The 16801-nt window shown below is 44.7% G+C and overlaps 1 protein-coding gene across 1 annotated transcript; it reads right to left on the bottom strand.

The window, feature by feature from the left end:
• Nucleotides 1-1144: 1144 nt before the first annotated feature.
• LOC135521354 (RNA-binding protein 24-like) lies at nt 1145-10157 on the bottom strand. Its single transcript, XM_064947265.1, has 4 exons — nt 9984-10157; nt 9361-9484; nt 8835-8889; nt 1145-1530 (listed from the first exon to the last, which is right to left on the bottom strand). The coding sequence occupies exons 1-4, from the start codon at nt 10155-10157 to the stop codon at nt 1173-1175; spliced, it is 711 nt and encodes a 236-aa protein (XP_064803337.1). The 3' UTR covers nt 1145-1172.
• Nucleotides 10158-16801: the final 6644 nt, after the last annotated feature.

Below are 16801 nucleotides of genomic sequence, written 5' to 3'. Positions count from 1 at the left end.
CTAAAGCCATGACATAATTTTCTGGAATTTTCCAGGCACAGTCAATTTAGTGTATGTAAACTTCTGACCCACTGGAATTGTGATACAGGGAATTATAAGTGAAATAATCTGTCTGTAAACAATTGTTGGAAACCGACTTGCCAAAACTATAGTTTGTTAACAAGAAATTTGTGGAGTGGTTGAAAAACTAGTTTTAATGACTCCAACCTAAGTGTATGTAAACTCTGACTTCAACTGACTTCAACTATATATATATATATATATGTAGAAGACATATTTCACTAAATATATTTTACAAGTTCAAATTGCATAGTTCAAAATGTAGGTTTAAAAGTATTAAAAGGTGAAAAGTGACCAAAAGTGTTTTTGGTTTGACCATCTACATTGTTTAAGAAATTTGAGGGAAAAATACCTGATTAGACTTCAGTGCACTTGTGAAAGTTGTACAAAATCACACATTTAATTTACTACACAGTAAATATGCTTAAAATTATTAACTTAAACTTAAAGGTTGGTTATGAGGTCATATCTTAAATAATAATTCTAGATATTTGTCCTGATGAATAAATATTAAATATTTCTGATATAATGACAACAACAAAAAAACAATAATTTAGTGATGACAACACTGATGATATTTGAATAATGAAGTAATGAGATATTCTCTTCTTTAGTTATGAGATGATTCTATTCAGTTATGGGATGAGTTTCTCTCTTCAGTTAGATTTATTCAGTTATGGGATGATTTCTTTAGTTATGAGATGATTCTATTCAGTTATGAGACGATTCTCTTCAGTAATGAGACGATTCTATTCAGTTATGGGATGATTCTCTTTAGTTTGAGATGATTCTATTCAGATGATTCTCTTCAGTAATGGCGATTCTATTCAGTTTGATTCTCTTCAGTTATGAGATGATTCTATTCGGCGCTTCAGTAATGTTCTATTCAGTAAAGACGATTCTATTCAGTTATGGGATGATTCTCTTTAGTTATGAGATGATTCTCACACGGCTCCATGTTCTCCACTCTTCATCCCTTCCCCCTCCTCACACTCCCCCCCCCCACCTCTCCCCTTGTAGTGTGCTGGGGGTGAGTATGACCTCCTCCCTCCTCTCTATAGCCTCCCCCTCTTCTGTTATCCAGACTCAGTAATAGTAGTAGTTGTGGTCAGTTACTGCATGCGGTCTGCCTGAAGCTGCTGAGGCTGGTACTGGGCGAAGGCTGCAGCTGCTGCGGCTGCTCCCGGGGTGGCTGCGGCTGCTAGGGGCTGCTGGACCGCATAACCATACCCTGCCGCAGCCATGTAGCCCGCAGGGGCCGGGGAGGCTGCGTACGGGTAATGCTCGTAGGCAGCGGCGGCCGCGGCGCTGGCGGCTGCGGCTGAGTACTGGGCGTAGGCCGCTCCGGTGTAGTCGAGGTACGGTGAGGAGGCGGCGGAGGCTGTGGCGGCGGGCGACTGCATGCTGTGAGGGATGACCATGGTGCTTGGCTGCATAAAGGCCTGGGGGTAGACATAGTGGGCTGGGATCCTGTAGAACACAGATGTCAAAGGTCAGAGGACAGACAGAGCCACTCGGCAATCTGGGACACACACTGAAACCGAGCCCAGGAACACAGGAAAGCAGGCGTCACAAAGACAAAACAATGTCAACCCAGTCCTCATTTCATTAACACAGCAACACCACCCAATGGAACCCTGGGTAAAAAAAGAGAAGGTTTCACGACAAAAAGAAAGCAGAACAGCTCTGTCTGAAGCTCATGAATCATCATGAAACCAGAGCAGCTCTGTCTGAAGCTCAGGAATCATCATGAAACCAGACAGCTCTGTCTGAAGCTCAGGAATCATCATGAAACCAGACAGCTCTTTCTGAAGCTCAGGAATCATCATGAAACCAGACAGCTCTGTCTGAAGCTCAGGAATCATCATGAAACCAGACAGCTCTGTCTGAACAGCTCTGCTCAGGAATCATCATGAAACCAGACAGCTCTGTCTGAAGCTCAGGAATCATCATGAAACCAGACAGCTCTGTCTGAAGCTCAGGAATCATCATGAAACCAGACAGCTCTGTCTGAAGCTCAGGAATCATCATGAAACCAGACAGCTCTGTCTGAAGCTCAGGAATCATCATGAAACCAGACAGCTCTGTCTGAACCTCAGGAACCATCATGAAACCAGACAGCTCTGTCTGAAGCTCAGGAATCATCATGAAACCAGACAGCTCTGCCTGAACCTCAGGAATCATCATGAAACCAGAGCAGCTCTGTCTGAAGCTCAGGAATCATCATGAAACCAGACAGCTCTTTCTGAAGCTCAGGAATCATCATGAAACCAGACAGCTCTGTCTGAAGCTCAGGAATCATCATGAAACCAGACAGCTCTGTCTGAAGCTCAGGAATCATCATGAAACCAGACAGCTCTGTCTGAAGCTCAGGAATCATCATGAAACCAGACAGCTCTGTCTGAAGCTCAGGAATCATCATGAAACCAGACAGCTCTGTCTGAAGCTCAGGAATCATCATGAAACCAGACAGCTCTGTCTGAAGCTCAGGAATCATCATGAAACCAGACAGCTCTGTCTGAAGCTCAGGAACCATCATCCTTTAATTAGGCGTTAGAGATGATATACCGGCCAGCCCTCTGTGTCTGAACGATGGTTCTCTCACAATGCCAGCTGATCGCACAGCACCACAACACATCAAGGAAGAGCTGCAACTCAGCTCATCCCAGTCAATATACAATCAGTCCCAACACCACACACCACATGCCCACACACGTGAAGTCCTCAAACGCAGATAAAAAGTCAACTGAAATGAAAGAGAAGCCTCACAGAAGAAAATGAAAACGTGTCATGTGTCAGAGAGACAGACGGATTATGTATGACGGTTCACACTTCAACATCTTCTATTATTCAATTCCATACTTTAGTTTTCTAATATTATTGTTGTAAATATTTTTCAAAAATGACTATGTCCTGCTATGAGTACTACTGAAAAGAGCTTCGATAAGTGCTATTGTGTGAGTACCGCGATGAGTAAAATGTTTGACAATCAATCCTATAGTGAGTAGTGGTGTACATTCATTTATAATGAATCTAGGTGTCTTGTTTAACTCCAGACCCTATGGTTGAGTAAATATAAATATGTTTATAATTGGAAGAGCAGGATGGGGAGAGAGAGAGAGAGACAGAGAGACAGAGAGAGACAGAGAAAGAGAGAGAGAGAGAGTGGGGTAGAGAGACAGATAGAGACAGAGAGACAGAGGGAGAGAGAGGGAGAGAGAGACAGAGCGAGAGAGACAGAGGCAGACAGAGAGAGAGAGATGGAGAGAGAGAAACAGAGAGAGATAGAGACAGAGACAGATGGAGAGAGATAGAGAGAGAGAGACAGAGACAGATGGAGAGAGAAACAGAGAGAGAGAGAGACAGAGACGGTATAAATGGAGTGATCCAAGCCCGTGTATCCGGGCAGATGTGGCTCTATTTCCACCCTGAGCGTCAGTCACCTCCAGCAAACAGAAACCAGGTGTTAAAACTGTCCTAAGATGTGCCATGTCATACACACACACACACACACACACACACACACACACACACACACACACACACATCCGGGAGAGTGACAGGAGAGGCTGGAGGCTATTTTTTCTCCTCTTGTCATCACTAACGGACAAGCTGAGCCCCTCTCTCCTACAGCAGCACATGGCATGACCTCAGTCAACTCTGGAGGATAACTATTCCCTTCCTCTGTCTTCTCTGTCTTCTCTCTCTCCTACAGCAACACATGGTATGACCTCAGTCAACTCTGGAGGATAACTATTCCCTTCCTCTGTCTTCTCTGTCTTCTCTCTCTCCTACAGCAACACATGGCATGACCTCAGTCAACTCTGGAGGATAACTATTCCCTTCCTCTGTCTTCTCTCTCTTCTCTCTCTCCTACAGCAACACATGGCATGACCTCGGTCAACTCTGGAGGATAACTATTCCCTTCCTCTGTCTTCTCTGTCTTCTCTCTCTCCTACAGCAACACATGGCATGACCTCAGTCAACTCTGGAGGATAACTATTCCCTTCCTCTGTCTTCTCTGTCTTCTCTCTCTCCTACAGCAACACATGGCATGACCTCGGTCAACTCTGGAGGATAACTATTCCCTTCCTCTGTCTTCTCTCTCTCCTACAGCAGCACATGGCATGACCTCGGTCAACTCTGGAGGATAACTATTCCCTTCCTCTGTCTTCTCTGTCTTCTCTCTCTCCTACAGCAACACATGGCATGACCTCGGTCAACTCTGGAGGATAACTATTCTCTGTCTTCCTCTGTCTTCTCTGTCTGTCTCTCTCTCCTACAGCAACACATGGCATGACCTCGGTCAACTCTGGAGGATAACTATTCCCTTCCTCTGTCTTCTCTGTCTTCTCTCTCTCCTACAGCAACACATGGCATGACCTCGGTCAACTCTGGAGGATAACTATTCCCTTCCTCTGTCTTCTCTGTCTTCTCTCTCTCCTACAGCAGCACATGGCATGACCTCAGTCAACTCTGGAGGATAACTATTCCCTTCCTCTGTCTTCTCTGTCTTCTCTCTCTCCTACAGCAGCACATGGCATGCATCATGACTTACTATTCCCTTCCTCTGTCTCAGTGACCTCATGACTTACTATTCCCTTCCTCTGTCTCAGTGACCTCATGACTTACTATTCTCTGTCTTGACCTCTGTCTATTCCCTTCCTCTGTCTCAGTGACCTCATGACTTACTATTCCCTTCCTCTGTCTCAGTGACCTCATGACTTACTATTCCCTTCCTCTGTCTCATTGACCTCATGACTTACTATTCCCTTCCTCTGTCTCATTTCCCTTCCTCTGTCTCAGTGACCTCATGACTTACTATTCCCTTCCTCTGTCTCAGTGACCTCATGACTTACTATTCCCTTCCTCTGTCTCAGTGACCTCATGACTTACTATTCCCTTCCTCTGTCTCAGTGACCTCATGACTTACTATTCCCTTCCTCTGTCTCATTGACCTCATGACTTACTATTCCCTTCCTCTGTCTCATTGACCTCATGACTTACTATTCCCTTCCTCTGTCTCATTGACCTCATGATTCCCTTCCTCTGTCTCTTGACCTCATGACTTACTATTCCCTTCCTCTGTCTCAGTGACCTCATGACTTACTATTCCCTTCCTCTGTCTCAGTGACCTCATGACTTACTATTCCCTTCCTCTGTCTCATTGACCTCATGACTTACTATTCCCTTCCTCTGTCTCAGTGACCTCATGACTTACTATTCCCTTCCTCTGTCTCAGTGACCTCATGACTTACTAGTCCATCTGTCTGTCTCTCTATGACTGTAACAGAGTCCACCTGTCTGTCTCTATGACTGTAACAGAGTCCATCTGTATGTCTCTCTATGACTGTAACAGAGTCCACCTGTCTGTCTCTCTTTGACTGTAACAGAGTCAACCTGTCTGTCTCTCTATGATTTTAACAGAGTCAACCTGTCTGTCTCTCTATGACTGTAACAGAGTCCATCTGTCTGTCTCTATGACTGTAACAGAGTCCACCTGTCTGTCTCTCTATGACTGTAACCGAGTCCATATGTCTGTCTCTCTATGACTGTAACAGAGTCCACCTGTCTGTCTCTCTATGACTGTAACAGAGTCCATTTGTCTGTCTCTCTATGACTGTAAACAGAGTCCACCTGTCTGTCTCTATGACTAACAGAGTCCACCTGTCTGTCTCTATGACTGTAACAGAGTCCATCTGTCTGTCTCTCTATGACTGTAACATAGTCCACCTGTCTGTCAAACAGAATTATAGAAGAGACTCAGAGGACAGACAGAGTTGTAGAAGACACAGAGGACATGCAGAGATGTAGAAGACACATAGGACAGACAGAGTTGTAGAAGACACATAGGACAGGCAGTTGTAGAAGACACAGAGGACATGGAGAGCTTCTACTCCTACTGCTGAAACTGGTCCAATCGACATTAATCTTTCCTCTGGTTGGAGGACGACAGGGCAGCGGCCATTTTGTGTTGAAAGTTCAGGGCTAAATAAAGGTGCTTTGTAAATCACTGAGACACATGGGTAATCCCCTAGAACAGAGGCACACAGGCCCCCCGGCCCCTGGGCACATGCCTCAGGCAGCCCACCTGTTGTCCGCCGGCGAGCGAGTGATCGAGCCAGAGAAGGCCCTGTCTATGACATCCATTATTTAGGGCCCCGCCGAGCGACTCTCATTTTCCAGCGGAATTTGAGAAGCCGTGTAGAACACTGTGAACAGCTGCTGCCTGAGCAGTAGTCTACCACTCTGCAAACAACTTATCTGAGATCAGTTTACACTACATGTTTACTGGCTGAATGTATGCCTTTAAATATGCTGCATGATTTACATGGTAAAGGTTATAACTTCTGTATCCTACTTGGATATCTTGGTTAGTATTAATCTATGTTCCACACTACAATCTACTTACATCTGGTATTTGCCGTCAGATTACACTCAGTGAGAACTAGAATCAGACGTTTGGTATTAAAACAAATGAGATATTGTGTCACCAATGAGCGACAACAGAGTGGATCAGGATGTCCGTTTGAATAAAGGAGTTCCTTTTTGAAGTGTGGGTTTTCTCAGTCATCCCGGTTCCCTGTATTGTTCCAGTAGAGTGGCTCCAGCACAGATCCATCCACACCACAAACACACTGTCTCGTGTGTCCCACAGTACTGACACCATTCTCCGGTTCCATCCGTCCTCTCACCATTTCTCTCACTCTTTCTCTTCTCTGTATGGACATATTTATAGAGTGGTTTATGGATTCAGAGTTCAAGCTAGGCGTTGCAAAGCTACCAGTGATTTACAAAAGTTACTGGAATCTTCAGTAATTTTGGTAAGTTAACAGAAAATCTGTGGCAATCTATCGTAACTTTGGTAATTTATACTTGAATTGTTTCATTATATGTTATTGATGTTATTTCTGTGTCCATATCGTCCATGAGTTTCTAGTAGATAGACCATATGGTCGAAGTAAAAATAGCCTAATTAATATAAAATAAAAAAGGCATCTAATCAACAATGGCATTATTTTCAAGGACCTCTGCAACTCTTCCAACTGGTGGCTTTTATCACACCTGGCACCAGTTGGACTCCAAAACATTGACAACAAATACATGTTGACATAGTAAAATAACTCAAATAGTTTCATGCTGAAACTCTCAATATAACTTGATGGTTTTTCTATTTAGGAGAATGTTTTACAGCTTTGTCATTCTATTTTCTGTTTTAAAATCATCTTATTTAAGTATTTCATATATTTGACTTGTGATAAGGCCGGAGAGAGGACCAGAGATAATTAGACACCTGAGATAACCTGAAGTACCCACAAGGGCCACTAGATGTCTTGTGACAGATTACATCAAATCCTTGAAAGATACCAATATAAACTTGGAAAGTTTACAGTAATATATACCCTGCCTTTGCAACCTTAGTTCTAGCCATCAAATATCTTTCACTGAGTTGGTTCCTGGGTGAGCAGGAGGGAAAGAGATAGTGTGGCTCAGTCGGTAGAGCATGAGCAGGAGGAAAGAGATAGAAGAAGATGATGTGAGCTACAAGGAAGCAATGGGTTAATGGGTTAATTTGAGAAAGAAAACAGAAACCACAACATCATGAGTAGAGAAAACCAAAGGTAGGAAAGGATCTCCAACATGCAAAGCCAAGAGTTGTTTTGTTGCGTGGGGGGTTTGGAAGGTCCTAGACAAGTCACGTAGCAACACTGGTGATCAACCCCATCAACAACAAAACATATGATAACGTTGTTAACTAAGAAACGGGGGGAGGGGGGGGACACAGGCTACAGCACAATCAATCGTTAAAAATCAAGTTAAAAAAACAGATCAGAATCAACACCCCATGACAAAGTTAAACCTGAAATATCCAAACTCTTAGAGTCTGCAGGAACATCCCTCATCCACCACTCCTGACCCCCCCCCCGTAAGGGAAGCACGCAGTTCAGCTGAAAACCACTTCATACTGAAACAAAGGCACGCACACCAATCTATGGACTATGGAAAACCGCAGCAGAAAAATGAAAATAAAAACAACTTCCATGCATCTAATCACCATTTCAGCTTGTTTGTGTGTGTCAGAGTATACTGGTAAGACGTTAGTGATCTGCCCAATGCAGACTCAGCTATTCATCCTGAAACCATCATGTCCCTCCATCAGATACAGTTTCTTAACCGTAAGCCAGCCTGTCAGATCAGAGAGAGATAGACATTGACAACTGGTGACATCACGTTTAGAATCAGAATTAGATTCACGCTTTAGAATCTAAGAATGGCACTCAGAGATGCACACAACACAAGACACAGTCCCGCCTCTACACTCAAAAGAGAATGAATGGGCGGGGTTTACAGTCACACCACTCTAGAGAAAGAAAACGTTACATTTTACAATCCAAGCTATTTTTTAAATGATGAAAATCACTAGATACTGCAGGTAAGAATAGAAACGGGCACATAGATCATTCAAAATGATCAGCTGTGAACAAAACAGGTGGTGTAACAGACATGATATTCTACAACTAGTTTAGGGTTGAAAAATTCTGGTAACTTTCCCAATGTCCCAATCTTCTAACTGGGATTTCTGGAGCATCTTGGGAAAGTTACGGTAGTTCTACAACCTTACACTAGTTGAACATTTTCTACCCTGTAAAAAGATGTTAATAAAAATAAAATACATGTTATTGTCACATACACTGGACAGATGCAGTGAAATACGTTGTTTTTATATGACACACTTCCAACAAGACAAGGAGTATCACTATGTCATAACATACCCATAAGGCCTCTGGATGAACGCTGGATGGATTTGAGGAACACCAAATGAGAAACCTGGAATAGGAACAAGTTGTTTTTAACTCTACCGTTATGTGTTCAATCTAAAGCTTGAACTATATACACATATGATAAATTCATTATAATCCCATTATAACAAATGTGATCAGTGCTTCCAATGTAACTGCTCAAGTACTTATAGATCAGGTAGATGGTAGAAAAAACAACAACATTTTAAACATTTGATGTCTGTAAAATGGTGTCTGTAAAAATGGAGATTTAATCATAACCTATCTTCATTCACACCAGCTTCACTGTCTGTTCTGCTAGTCCCCCCCACTACAGTACACGTTGTCTAAATCCCATGTTACACATCTACCATTCTACACACCGTGTGTTAACACACTGTAAGCAGGTGGTTAGTTTGCTGGTTTTAGCAGCTCGTCATCGTTTGTACGCCACCTTGGTCGTCCAAGCTGTGAAATAAACGCGTGGCGCAGCCCTCCGCCAGCGTGTCCATCCCCTCACCTGGCTGCATGACCCTGGGCTTGGCCCCCAGGTAGGCCAGGTTCACATTGGCTTTCCGGCCGTCGATGATGGGGTTTGGGTCCTTGCAGGCTCGGTCCGCAGACGCCCGGTCTGCCATCGTCACCTGCGGGACGGAAAGGGAAGAATACAGAATAAATACATGTTTCCGTTGTCTGAATTGATCAGATGTTCACTCAGTGGGGAGGCTGGCTAAAGTTGGTCATTGAAGTACAATTAATTTATAAGTATTGATCACGTCTCAATAAGAAAAGCATGAGGGTATTACAATCAGAATAAGGAAAAGTGTAGAGAAAAATGTTCCTTCATTAGTTGAAGGTAAAGACATGGTTTATGACGCACAAGTCAGCAATTCTAGGATGATCCGGAAGTGCAATTCATTGACCGTTCATAAATGGGCTTCAACATGGTGTGAATCAATAAGTAACATCAGACGCATTGTGGATAGGCTAATGATAGCCTTTTTCATTCAAGACATATTGGTGCTGGATACATTTTAGATTCTACCCATAATGTCTGCATTTAACAATATGACATAAACTAATTACGCAATCGATCGATCAATCAATCACAATGACATTCACATGTAAATCTATAATACTTACGAATCCATAACCTCTGGATTTCCCCGTCTGTCTGTCCGTTATAACAACAGCCTCGTCGATATCACCGAACACTTCGAAGTATTTCCTGAGACTGGAGTCCGTGGTGTGGTATGGAAGACCTCCTACAAATATCTTTGTGTAGGTTGTGTCCTTCTGAGACGAGTGCATCATCATTTTTGCGGTATACGGTAGGCAACAATGTTTAATAGAGAATGTTTTGCAATCTCACAGAGATCAGTCAGCTCTGCGAAAGCACAGGTTATTTAGAACGATTAATTTAAGATAGGGTTCGTTGGAACTGAACAGACACTTGTTTGACGCGGATTTCCAATCGTTCCCAACTTCAGTTCAGTTTGACACTGCTTAATTTAGGAGAGGGATACCACTGCTGTCCAAGTCCGCTTCACCCAGCTGTCACGTCAAGGGGGCTGGGCCGTGAACACGCTCTCTCCTGGGCCCTCCCACTGTGGCATACGGGGTCACAGGCACCGACCAAACATGAACAGACCTCGATCATAGGATCGCGATACATTAGCTCATTTCAATACAGAACCCAAAATAACAACACGTCTGCCTGACATTGCTTTTGACTATTCCCACGTGTAAAACATTACTGTACTGTATTTGAAAAAAACTTTAATTTATTGATACCCCACTTGACATTTACTGTAAATCTATGAAATAATCTCCTCCAATCTAAAAACACTATGTAATGAATCTGAGCTCAGGGTCCTCTAATAGTTGAGTGTCAGATATCTGCATGTTGTTGATGTTGATCCACACACCGTAGCTCTACATGATGGTGAAGTAACAGACACCACTTGGCTTGACCCTGACACACAAAACACACCTGTTGTGTCACACCACGTTATGGGGTCAACATGGACAGCTGACTGACCCACAACAAGGCACTAGTCTCTCATGGCTCCAAATCAACCCTTCTCCCTACGCCCTAGCCCCTACTCCCTAGTCTCTCATGGCTCCAAATCAACCCTTCTCCCTACGCCCTAGCCCCTACTCCCTAGTCTCTCACGGCTCCAAATCAACCCTTCTCCCTACGCCCTAGCCCCTACTCCCTAGTCTCTCACGGCTCCAAATCAACCCTTCTCCCTACTCCCTAGCCCCTACTCCCTAGTCTCTCACGGCTCCAAATCAATCTACTCCCTAGCCCCTACTCCCTAATCTCTCAAGGCTCCAAATCAACCCTTCTCCCTACGCCCTAGCCCATACTCCCTAATCTCTCAAGGCTCCAAATCAATCTACTCCCTAGCCCCTACTCCCTAGTCTCTCACCGGCTCCAAATCAACCCTACTCCCTACTGCCTAGCCACTAGTTTCTCACCAGCTCCAAGTCAACTCTACTCCCTACTCCCTAGCCACTAGTCTCTGACCAGCTCCAAATCAACCCCACGCCCTAGCCCCTACTCCCTATCCCCTACTCCCTAGGCACTAGTCTCTCACCAGCTCCAAGTCAACCCTACACCCTAGCCACTAGTCTCTCACCAGCTCCAAATCAACCCCACGCCCTAGCCCCTACTCCCTACTCCCTAGGCACTAGTCTCTCACCAGCTCCAAATCAACCCCACGCCCTAGCCCCTACTCCCTATCCCCTACTCCCTAGGCACTAGTCTTTAAAACACACAGGTGTAAATCTGAAATGACTGGTAAAGGTAAAAGCAATATGCCAAAATTCCACCAGCATGTTGGTGAAGCCATTACCATATTGCTTAAACCTATCAGGCATTTTCAAATCCACCTTAGTTACTATCAGAATATGTGAGCGGAGAGGCGCTGGAGTGGGGCGAGGAGCGTACCCAATTTAACTGGAGTGGGGCGAGGAGCGTACCCAATTTAACTGGAGTGGGGCGAGGAGCGTACCCAATTTAACTGGAGTGGGGCGAGGAGCGTACCCAATTTAACTGGAGTGGGGCGAGGAGCGTACCCAATTTAACTGGAGTGGGGCGAGGAGCGTACCCAATTTAACTGGAGTGGGGCGAGGAGCGTGCCCAATTTAACTGGAGTGGGGCGAGGAGCGTACCCAATTTAACTGGAGTGGGGCGAGGAGCGTACCCAATTTAACTGGAGTGGGGCGAGGAGCGTACCCAATTTAACTGGAGTGGGGCGAGGAGCGTACCAATTTAACTGGAGTGGGGCGAGGAGCGTACCCAATTTAACTGGAATGCTGAGCGAATTTCGGCTTTCTCTCCCGCTCCAGTAACGCTCACTTCACCAGCTCAGGGCAGGCCCCGCCCAGCATGCATTGGTGGTCTTCTTGTGTGCTGCTATATCCCCTTTCTTTAGCTACTGTCATTGAGTTCGCTAAAGAAACTGATCAAACACACAGGTGCAAAACCAAGGTGACGTACAGAGGGACTGTGGTGATATAATGTCCCGAAAGCCGGATGGTGTACTTACTACGTGCACATGCTAACAGAAAGGAATGAGATGGGGAGCTAATGAAGTGTGTCATTGTAGCAAAGTATCTATAAACTAAACATCTGAGCTCTTAAAAGTTTCCTTCATTTTTGTTCTATTATCTATACAATAGGCCATCATTGATTTTGGACCAATAGGCCTGGCATATTCCAAATTTCAAGGAGCTTTCCGTTTTGATTGGGTTATTTTTCCTATAAACTTTTAGGCCTATACCTATAAATACTTAAAAAAAAACTATGCATCCCTGCCCAGCCTGGCAAGAGTGGCCAAATGGTGTTGAGCATCCCCAGGGGCTCTGAAAGCGCGGAGAGGATATTCTCCGCTGCTGGTCTGCTCTTCAGGCTCCACTCGGGCCAAACTGGTGTTTCCAAAAATTGATTCAAAGGCTGTGGCTAATGGCTTTTAAGGCATTTTCGTTTAATTTTTATTTCATTCTAAGTAAGTCACAGCCTATATGCGCAATTTATAGACTGTAATAATTTAATACAACCAAATGTTGTTTAAATGCTGAGCTCTTAATGTTCCCTGACTCTCTACCAGCCTAGTGTCGCACTCGCAAATGCTTCACAATGTCTTTCTTTGTAGGCCATAGGTTTGAAATAATTTAAATTATATAGCCTAAATAATTAATTGTTGTTCCTTCTTAGGCTCCCTGTCAGGCTCCTGACCTATTTACAACCTATTTACAGTGTTTATACTGTATGCTGTTTACTATAACATTTTGAAATGATTAGCGCTTCTTATATTCACCCTTTCATTTTTATTCAAATAAGTTTAATTCAAATCATATGGTTTTCAATACTTCAAAACCAAATGGTAGGTCCAGGTAGTCACAAATAGATGGGTGTTGGTTAAAAGGTGATTTTAATGAATGGAGCGAATGTGGAGCGGCAGTTTCGACTTCCCCTGTGAATGTCGAGCGGTTGGAAACGACGTGGAGCGCTGGAGCGGCATCGCTCCGCTCAACGCCGCTCAAATACTCTGGTTACTATGGACTAGTGCAAGGGTAGGGAACCCTGTTCCTGTAGTGCAGCAGGTCATGTAGGATTTTGTTCCAATTAGGCACCACACATCACACCTGACCAACTGAGCGAATTGATCAGTTCAATGATTGCCTAAATTCAACAAACCTGGTCTTTCAGGTCAGTTAAATTAAAAAAACATGAAGCTCCTGCTGCACCCCAGGACCAGGGTTGTCTTCCCCTGGACCAGAAGCTTGGGGTCAATTTGGAATTGGAGCAACAGAGAAGCAGCTGAAGAATTGGTCTGAAACTCTCTCTTTGGAGTGACCAGCCAGCCAGCCAGGCGGCCAGCCAGGCGGCCAGCCAGGCGGCCAGCCAGCCAGCCAGCCAGCCAGACACTATTGTGATAAGGTGCTGGATCTGTGGCTGTGGTTAAGGCAGGATCGCCTTACAAAACCAAGCCACAGACGGAGTCCCTGTAAATCTAGCAGTCAAAAGCAGCTATCCAGACAGCATTGTCCCATTTGGGATACATCCCTTGTGGCCAAGTTGTGCACTATATAGGGAATAGGTTGCCATTTGGGGCAAAGTCCTCTTCATGAAGAGCTGAGCTCACAAAAAAACACCTGTGTTGACAACTCAGTCTGTCATCCATAGGTCTATGTACAGCTGTCAAACAGGATAGTGTCTGTCATCCATAGGTCTATGTACAGCTGTCAAACAGGATAGTGTCTTTCACAGGATAGTGTCTGTCACAGGAGTGTCTGTCACAGGATAGTGTCTGTCACAGGATAGTGTCTGTCAAACAGGATAGTGTCTTTCACAGGATAGTGTCTGTCACAGGATAGTGTCTGTCATCCATAGGTCTATGTACAGCTGTCAAACAGGATAGTGTCTTTCACAGGATAGTGTCTGTCACAGGATAGTGTCTGTCATCCATAGGTCTATGTACAGCTGTCAAACAGGATAGTGTCTTTCACAGGATAGTGTCTGTCACAGGATAGTGTCTGTCATCCATAGGTCTATGTACAGCTGTCAAACAGGATAGTGTCTGTCACAGGATAGTGTCTGTCACAGGATAGTGTCTGTCATCCATAGGTCTATGTACAGCTGTCAAACAGGATAGTGTCTGTCACAGGATAGTGTCTGTCACAGGATAGTGTCTGTCATCCATAGGTCTATGTACAGCTGTCAAACAGGATAGTGTCTATCACAGGATAGTGTCTGTCACAGGATAGTGTCTGTCACAGGATAGTGTCTGTCACAGGATAGTGTCTGTCACAGGAGTGTCTGTCACAGGATAGTGTCTGTCACAGGATAGTGTCTGTCACAGGATAGTGTCTGTCACAGGATAGTGTCTGTCACAGGAGTGTCTGTCACAGGATAGTGTCTGTCACAGGATAGTGTCTGTCACAGGATAGTGTCTGTCATCCATAGGTCTATGTACAGCTGTCAAACAGGATAGTGTCTTTCACAGGATAGTGTCTGTCACAGGATAGTGTCTGTCATCCATAGGTCTATGTACAGCTGTCAAACAGGATAGTGTCTGTCACAGGATAGTGTCTGTCACAGGATAGTGTCTGTCATCCATAGGATGTACAGCTGTCAAACAGGATAGTGTCTGTCACAGGATAGTGTCTGTCACAGGAGTGTCTGTCACAGGATAGTGTCTGTCACAGGATAGTGTCTGTCACAGGATAGTGTCTGTCACAGGATAGTGTCTGTCACAGGATAGTGTCTGTCACAGGAGTGTCTGTCACAGGATAGTGTCTGTCACAGGATAGTGTCTGTCACAGGATAGTGTCTGTCACAGGATAGTGTCTGTCACAGGAGTGTCTTTCACAGGATAGTGTCTGTCACAGGATAGTGTCTGTCACAGGATAGTGTCTGTCACAGGATAGTGTCTGTCACAGGAGTGTCTGTCACAGGATAGTGTCTGTCACAGGATAGTGTCTGTCATCCATAGGTCTATGTACAGCTGTCAAACAGGATAGTGTCTTTCACAGGAGTGTCTTTCACAGGATAGTGTCTTTCACAGGATAGTGTCTGTCACAGGAGTGTCTGTCACAGGAGTGTCTGTCACAGGAGTGTCTTTCACAGGATAGTGTCTGTCACAGGATAGTGTCTGTCACAGGATAGTGTCTTTCACAGGATAGTGTCTGTCACAGGAGTGTCTTTCACAGGATAGTGTCTGTCACAGGATAGTGTCTGTCACAGGATAGTGTCTTTCACAGGATAGTGTCTGTCACAGGAGTGTCTTTCACAGGATAGTGTCTGTCACAGGATAGTGTCTGTCACAGGATAGTGTCTGTCACAGGAGTGTCTGTCACAGGATAGTGTCTTTCACAGGATAGTGTCTTTCACAGGATAGTGTCTGTCACAGGAGTGTCTGTCACAGGATAGTGACTGTCACAGGATAGTGTCTGTCACAGGAGTGTCTGTCACAGGATAGTGTCTGTCACAGGATAGTGTCTGTCACAGGAGTGTCTGTCACAGGATAGTGTCTGTCACAGGAGTGTCTGTCACAGGATAGTGTCTGTCACAGGATAGTGTCTTTCACAGGATAGTGTCTGTCACAGGAGTGTCTGTCACAGGATAGTGTCTGTCACAGGATAGTGTCTGTCACAGGATAGTGTCTGTCACAGGATAGTGTCTTTCACAGGATAGTGTCTGTCACAGGATAGTGTCTGTCACAGGATAGTGTCTGTCACAGGAGTGTCTGTCACAGGATAGTGTCTGTCACAGGATAGTGTCTGTCACAGGAGTGTCTGTCACAGGATAGTGTCTGTCACAGGATAGTGTCTTTCACAGGATAGTGTCTGTCACAGGAGTGTCTTTCACAGGATAGTGTCTTTCACAGGATAGTGTCTGTCACAGGATAGTGTCTTTCACAGGATAGTGTCTTTCACAGGATAGTGTCTGTCACAGGATAGTGTCTGTCACAGGATAGTGTCTGTCACAGGATAGTGTCTGTCACAGGATAGTGTCTGTCACAGGATAGTGTCTTTCACAGGATAGTGTCTGTCACAGGAGTGTCTTTCACAGGATAGTGTCTGTCACAGGATAGTGTCTGTCACAGGATAGTGTCTGTCACAGGATAGTGTCTTTCACAGGATAGTGTCTGTCACAGGATAGTGTCTGTCACAGGATAGTGTCTGTCACAGGATAGTGTCTTTCACAGGATAGTGTCTGTCACAGGAGTGTCTTTCACAGGATAGTGTCTGTCACAGGATAGTGTCTGTCACAGGATAGTGTCTGTCACAGGATAGTGTCTGTCACAGGAGTGTCTTTCACAGGATAGTGTCTTTCACAGGATAGTGTCTGTCACAGGATAGTGTCTGTCACAGGATAGTGTCTTTCACAGGATAGTGTCTTTCACAGGATAGTGTCTGTCACAGGAGTGTCTGTCACAGGATAGTGT

The sequence above is a fragment of the Oncorhynchus masou genome, chromosome 29 (assembly GCF_036934945.1).
Source record: "Oncorhynchus masou masou isolate Uvic2021 chromosome 29, UVic_Omas_1.1, whole genome shotgun sequence".
In the NCBI taxonomy this organism is placed as follows: Eukaryota; Metazoa; Chordata; class Actinopteri; order Salmoniformes; family Salmonidae; genus Oncorhynchus; species Oncorhynchus masou.
The sequence above is the reverse complement of the archived record's forward strand: the minus strand, read 5'-3'. Positions and strand labels throughout refer to the sequence as shown.

What these genes read in the sequence shown, in the direction of transcription:
- LOC135521354 (XM_064947265.1), bottom strand. Translation starts at nt 10,157, where the DNA reads ATGATGATGCACTCGTCTCAGAAGGACACAACCTACACAAAGATATTT. An exon ending in GCCCAGGGTCATGCAGCCAG is followed by an intron (nt 8,890 to 9,360) that starts GTGAGGGGATGG and finishes TTCCTATTCCAG; the next exon opens with GTTTCTCATTTGGTGTTCCT. An exon ending in TTCATCCAGAGGCCTTATGG is followed by an intron (nt 1,531 to 8,834) that starts GTATGTTATGAC and finishes TGTGTTCTACAG; the next exon opens with GATCCCAGCCCACTATGTCT.